The sequence below is a fragment of the Penaeus japonicus genome, unplaced genomic scaffold (genome assembly GCF_977035675.1).
Source record: "Penaeus japonicus unplaced genomic scaffold, GWHDUDI00000001_assembly GWHDUDI00000004, whole genome shotgun sequence".
NCBI lineage: Eukaryota > Metazoa > Arthropoda > Malacostraca > Decapoda > Penaeidae > Penaeus > Penaeus japonicus.
In genome coordinates this window covers 30,195,412-30,210,411 of record NW_028234406.1, presented here as the reverse complement: position 1 = coordinate 30,210,411, position 15,000 = coordinate 30,195,412, and the positions used below count along the sequence as shown (strand labels likewise).

The 15,000-nt window shown below is 39.7% G+C and overlaps 1 protein-coding gene across 3 annotated transcripts in view; it reads right to left on the bottom strand.

Annotated features, from left to right (window-relative positions):
- Positions 1 to 15,000, bottom strand: part of LOC122256175 (uncharacterized) — a 107,835-nt gene that overhangs the window by 21,705 nt on the left and 71,130 nt on the right. The window contains exon 1 of one of the 3 annotated variants that reach the window (XM_043020679.2): positions 14,397 to 14,998. The exons of the other annotated variants lie outside the window; for them this stretch is intronic. Coding sequence (XP_042876613.2) covers positions 14,397 to 14,479 — 83 coding nt within the window. The 5' untranslated portion in view covers positions 14,480 to 14,998. Of the gene's footprint in view, positions 1 to 14,396; positions 14,999 to 15,000 lie in introns of those variants that run through there. 3 annotated transcript variants of the gene reach the window in all.

Below are 15,000 nucleotides of genomic sequence, written 5' to 3'. Positions count from 1 at the left end.
CTACCCATCCTGCCCAGGTACCAGCTCGCCACCTCATACCCCGCCGGCGACACTGCAGATGCTGCCCCTAACGATCGGTTCGCTAGACACCAACAAGGTCACGGAGGCAAGGTAGCCGCTGCCGGGGCCGCAGCCTCCAAAGATGGCTCCTTCTGGAACATTTTTCTCTTCTCCCTTATATCTATATCTATCAATCAATCTATATATATATATATATTATCTATATATATCTCTTATATATAGATATATCTATATTATATATCTATGTATATATATATATATATATATTATATATTTATATATATATATATATATATATATATGAGTGTGTGTGTGTGTGTGTGTGTGTGTGTGTGTGTGTGTGTGTGTGTGTGTGTGTGTGTGTGTGTACTTCATATATACGTGTATCTGTGTATGTGTTTGTGTCACTCCATGTCTATATTTTTCAGCGTTTTTCTCAATCGTTAAATGAATTTATAGAAAACAAAGTTTCGTGTTGTGACTAGCAAGAAGACAAGAAGTAAAAAAGAAGCCAAATAATAAAGCAATCGACGCTGATTCATTTATCCATGTCATGGGGCAGAAACAACAAATGATAAAAAAAAACTATACAAAATGATTATGATAAAAAACGCAATTTGTTTCCTCCCAGCGCTCTCCGCACACGTAAGCAACAGTGACTCCAGCCACAGGGGCGTTAGTAATGGAGTCCCCCCCTTGTAATGGGTGATGGCGGCTAAGGGGATTAACCTCCCTGCGCCTGGCACGGCATCGCGGCCTCACTGACGGGGTATTTCCATCGGTGTTTTAAGAGACAGGGGAGAAATGAGAGAAGGAGAGAAGGAGGGAAGGAGGGAGGGAGAAATGAGAGAAGGAGAGAAGGAGGGAAGGAGGGAGGGAGAAATGAGAGAAGGAGAGAAGGAGGGAAGGAGGGAGGGAGAAATGAGAGAAGGAGAGAAGGAGGGAGAATGAGAGAAGGAAGAAGGAGGGAAGGAGAAATGGAAAGGAGAGAAAGATGGGAAGGAGAAATGAGAAATGAGGGAAGGAGATAGGGAAGGAGAAATGAGGGAGGGGGGAGGGAGAAATGGCAGAGAGGGGGAGGGAGGGAGGGAGAGAGGAAGGGATGATGGGAGGGAGGAGGGAAGGATGGAGGGAGGATAAAGAGAAAAAGAAAAAGGCAGGAGAGAAAGAAAGAAACAGAAAAATTAGAGATATATAAAGAGAGAAATAGAGAGAGAGATACTGACAGACAGTAAAACAAAAAAGAGCAGCAAAATAAAACCAAGATTAGTAACTGATAAAGACAAGGCAAGGGACAGAGACAAAGGCAACGAAGGCAGAAAAACTCGGACATATTTGGTTGTGTGTTCATGTTCTCTACACGTATGTACTTGAGGCAGAAAAGATCCTTTGGTTAAACAAACCTGCGTGGCACTTCTGGGCGCACGGACATGACCGGGATGCTTTTCCTTCAAGTAACCTTTTTTCAGTATATAAAAAAGTTATACCATATTGTTATCCTCCTCATCATCTTTATTACTATCAATACTGTTATCTTTATAACCACTATTAGAATTATTGTGATCACCATCTTAATTCTTATAATTTCTCTTTCATCACGTCCATTTATTTGTCTATAGTTGTTGGATTCATCTTTAGCAATGCTACTAGTAGTCTTACCTTTAATATCATCATCACAACTCTCTTCTAGTTTCCTTACTATTTATGATGATTCACGCTGTCATTATCATTACTTATTATCATTAATTTGTTATTGTTACCATCGTCATGACCATCATTATCATTGCTCGTAGTGGCAGGGATGGTAGCACTCTCGTTCTTCTCATTGTTATTATAATTTTCAGTACCATCGCTCTTGGTGGTATCACCATAACCATAAATATGGTGATAGCATTCGATAATTTTGATAGATTTCCATTATCATCTTTACCGCTATCATTACTATCATCATCATCGTTACTATTTTATGGATAAACATTATTCATTACTAGTATGATAATTGATGACCATTGATGATGACTGCCATTATTCATATGTTGTTGTCACTGCCATTATCGTCCTCTATTATTTCATCCTCTACGCCAGCAGCAACTAGCGTCGGCGGAGGCGTTATTGCTGCGATTCGGTATTTTGGGTTTTCATGAGAGTAATAAAGATAAAGATAATAGATAACAGAAGACACTCTTTGTATGATGTTATGCATGCCACACAGGTAATAATAATGATAAAAACCAATAATAAAAAACACGCAACAACAGCAGCAATGATGATGATAATTACAATACTAAAAACAATGATAATGATGATTATTATGATGATATCAATGATGAAAACCATTGTTATTATTATATATATCATCACTAGTATCCCTATCAACTGTTTTACTATTATTACTATTGTTTCCATCATCATTATTATTGTGATTATTGTTATTATTCTTACTGTTATGGTTGTAATTATCATCATTATCATGATTATTATTGTCATTATTATCATTCGTCTCGTTACTTATATCGTCAAATCCGTAATTGTCATTATTCTGACTTCCATTTCCATTTTAACTATTACCATCATCACTACTATTTGGATTATTGAATTTTCATTATTGATGATATTATTGCAATTACCGTGACCATCATTTCAACTCCAGAGTTAATTTCAACTCTAACCCGATCACTATCATAATCCTCATCACTAAAAGCTTCAGTTAATTATATACAGAGAGTGAGTGAGAGAGAGAGAGAGAGAGAGAGAGAGAGAGAGAGAGAGAGAGAGAGAGAGAGAGAGAGAGAGAGAGAGAGAGAGAGAGAGAGAGAGGAGAGAGAGAGAGAGAGAGAGAGAGAGAGAGAGAGAGAGAGAGAGAGAGAGAGAGAGAGAGAGAGAGAGAGAGAGAAGGAGAGAGAGAGAGAGAGAGAGAGAGAGAGAGAGAGAGAGAGAGAGAGAGAGAGAGAGAGAGAGAGAGAGAGAGAGAGAGAGAGAGAGAGAGAGAGAGAGAGAAAACGCACACTCATCGCACACCTGATCAAGTCTGCGCGTTTTTTTGTTTTTTTATCTTGTTACAGGTCTGTGCTTAGTCCTAAAATACATAATGATAATAATAGAAAATACTAATAAGGATAAATGATTACAAAACAAACCAACAGGGAAACGCCTCAAAATTCAAACTTCCCTAAATCCTCCGCTGAAACTAAAACGGATCCACATAAGTCCCATATGTCGACCGGTTTCGGGGCAAAAACTAGAACGTATCCACATTACCCCGTCTGTCTGCCCCATACCTCGTGGGAGCTCATAGGGGAAGCTGCACGTAGTTGACAACAGGGAGTTGGTAATACTGGGAGAGGCATGGGGCGAAATGTGGGTCATGGTAAAGAATATGGGATAAGGATAATGAGGGAGAAGACACATAGAGAGAGAATGGAAGTGAGGAGAATAATAAAAATATACATGCATATATACATACGGGACGTTGAGATAACTGGCAAAGCTAGACATTTTGAATAAAATGCATTAGAAAGGGTTACAGGGAAAACGGTAAATGGCGATCGCAAGAGAGAGAAAGAAAAAGGAAATATAACGAAAAATGATAAATTTATAAACTTTCGATACTTTCGATAACGTGACCCGACGTGATACGGATTATTCTGGAGACAACGAGCAATATGTAATATGTACATGCATTTCCTTCTTCCGAAAAAAAAATATAAAATATAAAAGATGATAAAAACGGAATGATTATGTAATAAATAAATTGGTAAGATCAGAAAGAAGAGAAGAAGGAGGAAAAGGAAGAGGAGGAGGAAGATGAGGAGGAGGAGGAGGAGGTCATCAATAAAACACAAGGCAAAGAAAATGACAAAGAAAATATATCAATAATATGATAAATAAAGCGATAATATCAGAAATAAGAAAAAAAGGAGGAGGAGAGGAGGAAGAGGTGGAGACAGGTGTATAACTAGGTCGTTGGTGGTCGAGACGGGGCCTTGGGTCGACGACTTCACAGGACGAGATCGCATCGTCTACCCCCCACCCCCACCTCCTACCCCCATCATCTACTCCCTCCTGCCCAACCACTCCCAGATTCACCTCCTCTTCCTCTTTATCTTCTTCCTCCTTTTATTCTATCTCCCTCCCCTTTTTATTACTTTTTTTATTATCTCACCCCTCTTCCGCCTCTTCTACTTCTTTTTGTTTTCTTTCTTACCGATCGTCATATTCTCCTCCTTTTTTCTTTCATTTTTCTTCTCTTCTGCCTCTCCCTCTTTTCCTCTTTTTTCTTCTTTTCACTCTTTCTCCTCTCCTTCCTTTTTTTACTTTTTTTTTATTCTACTCTCTGTCTGTCTAACTGTCCCCTTCTCTTTCTTATCCATCCTCTTTTCCTCCTTTTCTGTCCGACCTCTTGCTCCTCCTCATCCATTCTTTCCTCTTGTTTTTCTCTCGTACCTTCCTCCTCTTCTCTTCTTATTCACCGTCTCATTGCTCATGCTAATTAATGTTTGTTTTTGTAATTAACGACATTTTTATGAATTCTTCGAGCCGTCTGTGTTCCCTAGAATGACTATGCTAATTAACTTTACATTTCTGTTCATTACTTAATTAGGATAAATAATACCAAGTCACGGGATGACTTCATGTGTAAAGCTCGGGCAACGTCACTTCGTCATCCGTAATGTCATCCACTTTATAAACAGGAATGCACTGGAGCTGTCTTAGATGACACTAATCTCGCGAAGGTTACAAGCAAGTAAGAACCACTTGCACTCCATGCATGTGCTATGATAAGGACCGATGGCACCCACACTTATCCACGAACCACAGGAAAAGATAGACTCCGAGGAAAACCATTTCAAGCTTATATTAAGTCATGGTCGATAGGGTACGTCCCTATGGCGAAACGGTCATGGTTGCAATTACCAATTCTCCACATCCGTTGCCATTGCATTCGCCTCAGCTCCTTGAACCAATTTGCACATTTTCAACTTGGAATGATGTGAGAGAAAATGTATCCGTAGGACTGGGCAATCGGTAGATTGCAATGGTAAATAAGAAATAACTTTATTCAAGCGCGAAAGTGCAATCCATCTAGTAATAATAGTGTGAGGGATAGCTGATAATTTCTTACTATACATGGATTCACAGACATAAATGGACAGAGGTCAGAAAACAGGTTCCTGCAAGGTCATACGAAATCACACAACTGAACTCAGATATGATCTTAGGTCATTCTTCACAACCATCTTTCTTCCAGCAATACTTAGTGGACTATACTCCACATAACGACATAAGAACAAATATAAAGCAACCAAGACTCGCCAGAACAAGATCCTCTTCTGCCTGCTCTGCTCAAGCTATAAATATAATGAATAGAGGAGACCTGCTTTACTATCCCGACTCCGACGAAAGGTGATATCGCGTTGGGCAGGCTTCGATAGGGAGTGTGAGCAGGGGGGCGGGTGGTAGTTTGGGCTGATTTTAGGTGTAGTGGGAGGGGGGGAGGGGGGGAGGGGGTTGATTAGGATCAGTGGTTGATCTACTTGTTGATGATAGGCTTTAGGGATTGCAAATGGCTGGGTGATGATTATTTACAGATCATAAAGAACAACAAAAAATAAGATACATATACAACGAGGGAAGGGGCGAGGGTATCAACAATATCAACAAAAAAATATTTAAAGTAATTAATGAAGTAAAGGTAACTATAATGAAATAAAGTAAAGTAAATCATGTTACTGGACATGACGAAAGACGGAGAAACAAAAGAAGGAATGCGACGCAGAAGAGCGAAATGACCAAATAACAGGTTTCTGTAGCAGGTGACACGCCATGAAGACTGCTGTTTACTTCCGCATCCCTCTGTTACATATTTTACCTGTCCGTCTGTTTATTTATTTGTTTATGCATATATGAATTAATATGTCTGTCTTTTCATTTGTCTATTTTAGATATCTGTACCTTACTGTATATGCTTATTTAGGACCTACTAATCTATTTCTCTATTTCTTTCTTTCTTTCTCTCTCTCTCTCCCTCTCTCTCTCTTTCTCTATCCCTTTCTCTCTCTCTCTCTCTTCCTTTCTCTCTATCCCTCTCTCTCTCTTTCTCCATCCCTCTCTCTCTCTCTCTCTCTCTCTCTCTCTCTCTCTCTCTCTCTCTCTCTCTCTCTCTCTCTCTCTCTCTCTCTCTCTCTCCTCTCTCTCTTTATCGGTTTTGATGAACTTATACCGAGTGGTCTGTTATTGTAACATGAGTCCAAGGACGTAGACTACATCACACAGGATGATTCCATCAGCAGGGAATATAAGAATATTACGATTTTTTTCGCAAGATCAGGACATGGCAACGAGCAGACTAAGGAAGGGCTCTACCTGGCAACAGTGTACTTAGCACAAGTCCGCCTGATGAGGGGTTGTTGTTGTATATGGAGCTAAGGGGTGACTGTCCAGCGAAAATATGTTGTGAGGTTAGTGCGGCATGATTATAACTCTGGATAAGTCTGGATAAAAGAAACTGAAAACGAATGAATGAAAAGAGCCACCTTCTCCCACACGCACGCGCATTCACACACCCACACCCACACATATCATATAGATTGTTATAATTTGTTTTCATTATATACCATCTTGCCTCTATATTAACGTTACGCTGACCCCCCCCCCCAAAAAAAAAAAAAAAAAAAAAAAAAAAAAAAAAGCTGGCTCTCCCTTGAACGAGGATGAAAATGTGATTCGGTTTGGTGCCTCAGTATAATGTCTTCATATGGCTCGTTCAATTCAATTCTTTGCTTTTCCTTCTCTTTTTATTACCCATTATCGGGTTTTCTGTTCTCCTTTTGTTCGTATGTTTACCTAACCCTACCTGTCTGAAGGCTTGTCTGGTCTGTTTCCTTGCTTATCTGATACGTCTGTCGCTTCCCTGTCAGGCTGGCAGCCTTTCTTCAACGTCTTTATTCTTGCCGACGCCACAGACGAACAGCGACGGTCTGTGTCCTTCCGAAATCATTTGGTACTAATACTGTTTTTATTTTTGTCGTTCATCAAGCCTATATCTAATTTTATTAATTTATTCATATCAGTATTGTTTAACAATCTATCATTACTTTAGCCTTCTTCGACCCTTCTTCAGACAATGTCCTGGCACTACATTTGGTGAAGCCTTTTTGTGAGATTACTTCCTTGCAATCTGCACGTGCAACAGAGTCTTCGCCATTAAGATAGCCTTTGTTTAGACTTTTAAGACGCTTCGGGTTGTTCGCACGAGAAAGGCTACCTGATTTATACCTTCATAAAATCCTTATTTACTAGATATTCTGATTTTATTTCCTTTTATTTCCTGATGAAGCTGTTAAGTAATTGTTGTCTAAAAGTTGATACATTTTGAAAATGTTTTCCTGAGATTATTTCTGGTATTATTGTTTTTAAATTATTGCATTTTAGAATTTTTGTGTAAATAATTCTCTTCTCTTTTCCTTCTTAGCTTTGATTTATGGCTTCCCGTTTTTCATTTCTGGCCATAAAATCGCTGAACAAGAAATCTGATAACCTGGTTTGGTTCCAGGATATTCCGCCTGTTGCATATCGTCTATAATGTAATTACCTTTCTTCATGCATTATCTACGATCTTCCTCTAAGGAATGTGACCTTAAAACATTGTCCACTTTTATCCGTAAGATGGGCGAGGTCGTACTGGTAAAGACTCAGGTTGTTTGTCTTGTGTTGTGTCGTTGGCGTAAAGTATATGGCAGTGAAACCCTTCTTATCGCTCGTTTGTTAGCGGGTTTGTGTAAGCGTAATTGTTAGTTTGTGTGTGTGTGTACGCGCGTACGCACATGTGTGTTTGTGTGTTGTTGAGTACTTCTAGTGCTAAAAAAATAAAGTTCCGTAGCATGTCTTATCGTATTTTTTTTTATAAACTTCCACAAACAGTAGCAGAATCAACACATAAACACACTTTGACTTACACGCTAACACTGATTTGTAACTAATTCAAGTCAGACACTAATCTGTACCGTCCCGAAAGAAACAAAGGTGTCGCTTCCCTCGCCCACCCATTACCCCGTGAGTTTACCTGGACATAATCCAGGCTGCTTTCCACGTGCTTGCTGCTAATACTCTAGTCGTGGAGTGGGGCTCCATGCTAGCATGCTATTATCAACTGGATTAAAATACATTTACATTAAGTCTTTGTGCTGATTATTTCATTTATTTAAATGGGAAGCAGAAAGGGATTCCTTACTTAAGAGAAAATCGGAGAGCTTTGGAGCAGGGAGAGGGGTAGGAGGATGGAAAGAAGGGGAGGAAACAGGGATGGGAGGAGGCATGCTGGAGAGAGAGAGCGGAAGAAAAGCAGAAAGAGAGGCTATATGAAGATGAAAGAGAGAGAGAGAGAGAAAAAGAGCGCGCGAGAGAGAGAGCAGAGAGAAACGAAGATGAAACAGAGGGGAAAAAATCACGGGAGAGAAACATTCCAGAATGGCCACTCCACCGCAAGACTGAAGAGCTGATACCCGGAGCCAGGTTCCTCACGAAGGTGTGGCCGAGAGGAAAAACTAGCCACGTAGCCTGCAGCACCGCCCTGTCATGAACACGTCGATTAATTGAACTCGCGACGGCACTCAGTTTACACCCGACGCCCACCCGTGCCCCGACTCCCTCACCCTTTAGACTCCTCCATCACCCTTTGGACTCCTTCCTTACTCTTTTTGCTCCTCCCTTAAACCCTGGTTTTGCTTGAGGTTTGAATGCAAAAGAGGGAAATGAGAGGGAGAATAAGAGACGAAAGGAGTGGGAAGCGAGATAACAAGGAGGGAGAGAGATTAGAGGAAAACGAAAAGAGGAACTGAAAGGAAAAAAAGGATGGAAGGAAAAGAAAGGAGAGGGAAAAAACGAGGATCTCTACTAGTTTGAAGAGAGAGTGGAAAGGAGAGATACAGAGTAGATAAATGAGAGAAAAAGGTAGGGTAGATGTTTGGAGTAATGAGATAGGGAAGGAAATTAAAAAAAACAATGAGGATAGAGTGAAATGTAGTAAAAGAGGAGGCCAGAGGGGAAAAAAGGAGGAAGTGAAAGAGAAAGCAAAGGGGAAAATAGCGAAAAGAGAAAAAAATGTTAAAGAAAAAGAGGAAAGAAAAAGGAGAGAGAAAAAACTCTCCTTTCATCTGGGAATAAAGTGACAAGAAGGAGAAAAAGAAAAATTGAAAATAATAGAGAGAAGCGAGAGAAAAGGAAGAGATAAAAATGAAAATGGAGACAAGGGGGGAAAAGAAAGGTGGGAAAGATACAAGTAACTGAATAAGACTAAACTTAAGGAAATACGAAAGAGAAGAGGCAATAGAATGAATGGACAAGGCAAAGCAATAAAGTATGATATGAAATCACATAATTCTTGATATTTATTTCTTTTCTTCTTTCGTAAGTATTCGCTCTTGCCTTTGCTCTTTCGTGATATCTTATTCGTGTGCGCTTGCCTTTCCTCTCGGTCCATGCATCATTTTCCTTTGTTTCTCGAAGGGGGGAGAGGGGAGGGAAGGAGGGGCAATGCATATATTTTTTGCTTTGTTCATACACATTACAAACAAATACATATAGACATGTGTGCTTGTGTGAGTTTGGATTTCATTTTTAAATCCCATAAAATATTTAAGAACCGGAAACAGATCATCGGACTCCCGCAAGAGCCTGCGGCGCTCGACCAAAGACTTGAATTTTCCGTCCCGATTTCTTTCTATTTCCTTCATTTTTTCCTTTCGGCATAACCGTTGAGCGTGTTCCCCCCACCCTCCTCTTTTAATTTGCTTTTGGGAATTCGCTAGGAGTGGCAGACGAGTTCACTGACCTCGCTCGAGGTTGTCATTCACCTCCCGCTGTGACCTTATCTCCGACAAAATCCATATTACTTTGAGATAACTTGGTGGTGATGCACACACACACACACACACACACATACATGCACACACGTACCAACATAATTCTCCAATTAGATGTTCCGCATCACTAACTCGCATGCCTACCTCTGGCATTTTCTCCCCACTTGTTCGTCATGCACACTTTCGCACACAAATAAAAGTTGTAAACTCATGGCTCACATTAAGTAAGACTTCATTTTTTTGCTGGGAGCAGTGAGATTTCTTTTTGTTTTTGTTGTTGTTCTTCATTTCGTCTCATCTATTCATAACCCTCATTCCTTTTGCTAGGAATGATTAGGACATTTATCTATTTCTCCTCCTTTCTCTACCTCTCCCTCATTCCCTCTCTCTGTCTCCGCTTTTCAGTCTCTCTCCCTTTCATTCTTTTTTTCCCTTCGAGTTGCTATTTATAAACCAGTTTGAAAACACATGTGAGATTTTTGTGGACACATGCAAGAAACACGTTGAGTCATTCAGACAAGCGCTAATGCCAAAGATGCCGTTAATGGTTCTGTCCACTAAGGTAGTACAGATATAAAAGCAGCATACCTGTAGTTACTATATCCATAAAATCATACCTACAAAATCAGTTACACTTGTGTCTAGTATGCCGCAGCTCTAGTGCTGGAGAGGTCAACACACTCATTCAAACCAGTATGAACGTGTAGTCATCATGCCAAATAACATCGCCATGCTCTTAAAATCAATATATTTACATTATCCATTAAGAAAGAACTTAATCTGCCGTATGTATACTTGCGCAGATATAATTCGCATGGACATGATCAAAACATGAATGATGATGTGATGAGAGGTGCAAGCATCAACGCATGCATTTCCATTCACGAAGAAATGCTAACATCAAAACCTCAAAAGAAATCTCCGGGTCGTCTGTAATACTACTTATTTGACAAATTGTGTAGAACTTTAAACTGATCAATAATGCGAAAAAGAAGTCATCGGCACCGGTTGAAATACTGCCTGGAAGCATCTGGGTTATTGTGTCTTCGGAGTCTGAGAGGTGGGGGGAAGGGGGCTGGGAAGAGCGGATGACGGTGGGGCTGGATGAGCGGGGGGAGAGGAGGGATATCAATGGGTTGGGGAAGGGGGAGGGGGAAGGAGGAAACTGGCTTTACATGTGCTGGATTGGGGGACCGATGCATGCAGTAGAGAGAAGCTTAAGTTATCGAGACGTGAGCAAATCTTCGTAAGAAAGAAACTCGGATTATTTTTATCATTCTCTATCTGTACCTGTATCTCTGTATAACTTTGTGTTGATAATGATTTCATTTACAAAATTAATGGTATATTTAATTGATTAGTATTGTAATGTCCGTCTCTTCAGCTACATGCATGTCTGAAACATTTATTTGAACAATCGTTTAAAACTAATGAAAATAATTCGCTATGACAGAACTAAAGTTTGCCTGCATACCCATACCAGCACATTTAAACTTAACTGTGTATATGAAACAAGGAAATATTACAGAAATATAGTGAATATAATCTATAATTTCTATACACAATTAAATATGCATTACTGAAACATTATTGAAATATAATTAAACATCAAAAAACATTTGAAAGTAAATCTGTTATTTCTACACACTGATAAGCATACACACTACGTCGAAACTAAGCTCCAAGGGGGTCATCACGAACACCCACACACACACACATTTAAACATCTAATTTTTCGACCAGTTTACTCGTCGGCGCAGAGGATGATGCAAGGTTCGGCAGCCAGGCGGTGTCTCGTCTTGCACACTTAGACCGACTGAGAATCGCCTCCTCTTGAGCACGGACGTCGACCAACCGGGGAGGTGGAAAGCAACGGCAGGGAGGCAGGGAGACAGGGAGGCAGCGAAAGGCGCTGACCTTGTCCTGATGAGCGGAGGCTATTCGCTGCGTTGGATTTGGATTCGTTTGTTTGTTTACTCATTTTTTAATAGTTTTTTTCGGGCTATCTGTTCGCCTGATCCTGTATGTCTATGTCAGCCTCTCTCTCTCTCTCTTTCTTTCTTTGTCTCCCTTCCTCTCTCATCTCCTCTCTTCTCTCCTCGTCATGTCATGTCTCTTCTCGTCCTCTCGTCTTTCCCACACCAATTTCCCGACTTACTGAAACGACCGAGATATTAGGACGACCACCGCAAAGAGTCGTCCACCCGCTTCGGGTGCTTTCCAGGACGACTTCGCCCTGGGAAGTATCTATATTCCGAGACCGAGAAACGGGTTCCGACGACGGAGTGAACCGAGTGGACACTGTCATGACAACCCTTCTTATGCGCTCTACCTGACAGTCGTAAATGACATTTTGCTGAACTCATTAATGATGTTAATTACCTTAAAGTTATTGTTGATGTGAATGCGTTTAATGTTAAAAATGTGTGTTGCACCCTCATTCTACATTCATACACGCGCCAGAATCTGTAATCAATGCAGGTCCAGCTCCGTCTGTAACGAATCTGTATGTACTCATCTAGTAAAATTACGCTGCTAGTTCTATAATTACTATCTACGGTATTGAAAGGACAAAATACCCTAGACATTCACACACACTCTCTCTCACTTACATACATACATCTATCCATAAACACACACACACACACACACACACACACACACACACACACACACACATATATATATATATATATGTATATATATATATATATATATATATATGAATGTATGTATGTATGTATGTATGTATATGTATATATTATATATTATTATATATATATATATATATTATATATATATATATATATATATATATATATATATATATATATATATATATATATATATATATAATATATATATATAATTTATATATATACATACATATATATATATATATATATAATATATATATATATATATATATATATATATATATATATACATATACATACATACATACATACATTCAAATATATATATATATATATATATATATATATATATATATATATATATATATATATATTTATGAATGTATATGTATATGTATGCATATATGTAACTATTCATAAAATAAACACACACACACACACACACACACACACACACACACACACACACACACACACACATATATATATATATATAACACAACAAGAGGAATATGTTTGTTAATCACGCCGGCACAGAATGGATTCAAATGTCAAAGGCTGCATTTGCAAAAGGAAAACCGAACCTCGGCGGTTATCAACAGTATCACCTCCAGCAAGATCCGTCTGGTTCTCGGCCCGCATGCAACCGTGATTTCAATACCGGTTACGTCATGGTCGACGTAACGACGTATTGCCATTCCATTTAATTCGCTCTGTCAAGTTTATGGTGCTCTGGAGTCGAACAGGGCTTGTCGTAAGTCCCCGTGGGCGTGCGAATCTGTTAAAAGCTCCACTTTGAAACGCCCGGGAAAAAACTTGCCTGCCTGACGTTTTGACGGCGAGATATGAAAATTCACAATCTAATGAAACCTCTTTTTATTCTTTCTTTTGAAAGAGAGAGAAAAAAAGAAAGATGGTGTGGTACTTCATCATCGCCACTATTTTTTGTAACGGTGTTTTTACCTGGAGAGAAAATTAAAATTCTAGAATGATCCACAGACGTCTGTGGTATTACATACTGATGCTCAGGCATCGCGGAATCATGTCATAATAAGTGATAATCTTCTGAGCATGATTTTCAGACAGCCTAATGTGTTTTCTGTTTAGTCTTTTATTTATGAATCTTCCTTACTTTCATTAATTTTCGATGTTATTTTAAATTTATTGATTTCCGTTAAATCCTGTTTTATCTGAAGTAAGTCAATTGTTGAGGTCTGACTGTTTGAGTTTGTTGAGGTAAGATTGCGACGACGAGAGTGTTTGAGCTTTCTCTAATCAGTTGCATCTTCTAACATATTCTCGTAAAGCACTCGATACCATCACATATATAAAGTACATATTTAACTATTCATAAAGAAATTACCTCAGATCACTTCGAGAACAAAAGCATTATCTTTTTGTCTCTTTGTTTACCATCCACCACATTTTAGTCCAACGACCGCCGAAGACTCACACTTGCGCCTCACCTGCGAAATCGCTTCACGTAATTAAGGAACACAAACCGTGGAACCTGTTTATCTCCATGACCCCCCCCCCCAAGCACTCCTGTCTTCCTCTGCCTCGTCCCTGACACACTGATTCCGTTGTGGAATGGGGAGGGGGAGGGGAGGGGTGTGTGTGTGTGTGTGTGTGTGTGTGTGTGTGTGTGTGTGTGTGTGTGTGTGTGTGTGTGTGTGTGTGTGTGTGTGTGTGTGTGTGTGTGTGTGTGTTTGTGCGCGTAATAGCATGTGAGTGGACTTCTGTGTGTTTCAGCGCGTATCATAGTTTTATATGCATGTCTTTCGCCCGCGTATGTGAAGTGCTTCCTTAATACGTAACAAACTGGCGTTTGCAGGTGTGCCTGGAGCTTTAGCCTTACCTTACTGTTAATACTTGTTGTCCCAAGGTGACTGGACTGTTTTGTTTACTGTGTCGCGTTGATTGTGTCTTGCTAACATCCATGTTTCATAAAGTCTATATTGATTTAGTCATTCACTGTACTGTATATCACCAAATTGTTTGATTATTTTTGTGATCTGTGTCACGAGGCAGAACTGTTGAAATAAGACACTTTTAAACTATTGAAACAAATCGTCATAATGAAATGCATCCATTACATTGTCTCCATTATAGGATGGGATGCAAAAGTACTGTTTCCGAAGCAATATTGTTCACAGATATGTCAGTGCCTTCTGCCTTCCTGATAACGTCTACCACAGGCCAAATGACGTTGCTTCAACCGACCTGTCAGTCACACCACAACCATCACCAACAGCTGGAGTCGTCAAGTATCGTGCAAAGAAAGAACAATTATCGGGGATCACTAAACGAGTAATCGAGTGAATGATGCACACGGACGATAAACAAAGCCTCGATGCCGTGGCCCTCCACAGTCCGTTATTTAGAGGTCGTCACAAACTGCCAGTTAAGTCTTGTACAACAGTTACGTGCGGCGACACTGGCAGTACTGACTGACCAGCCCT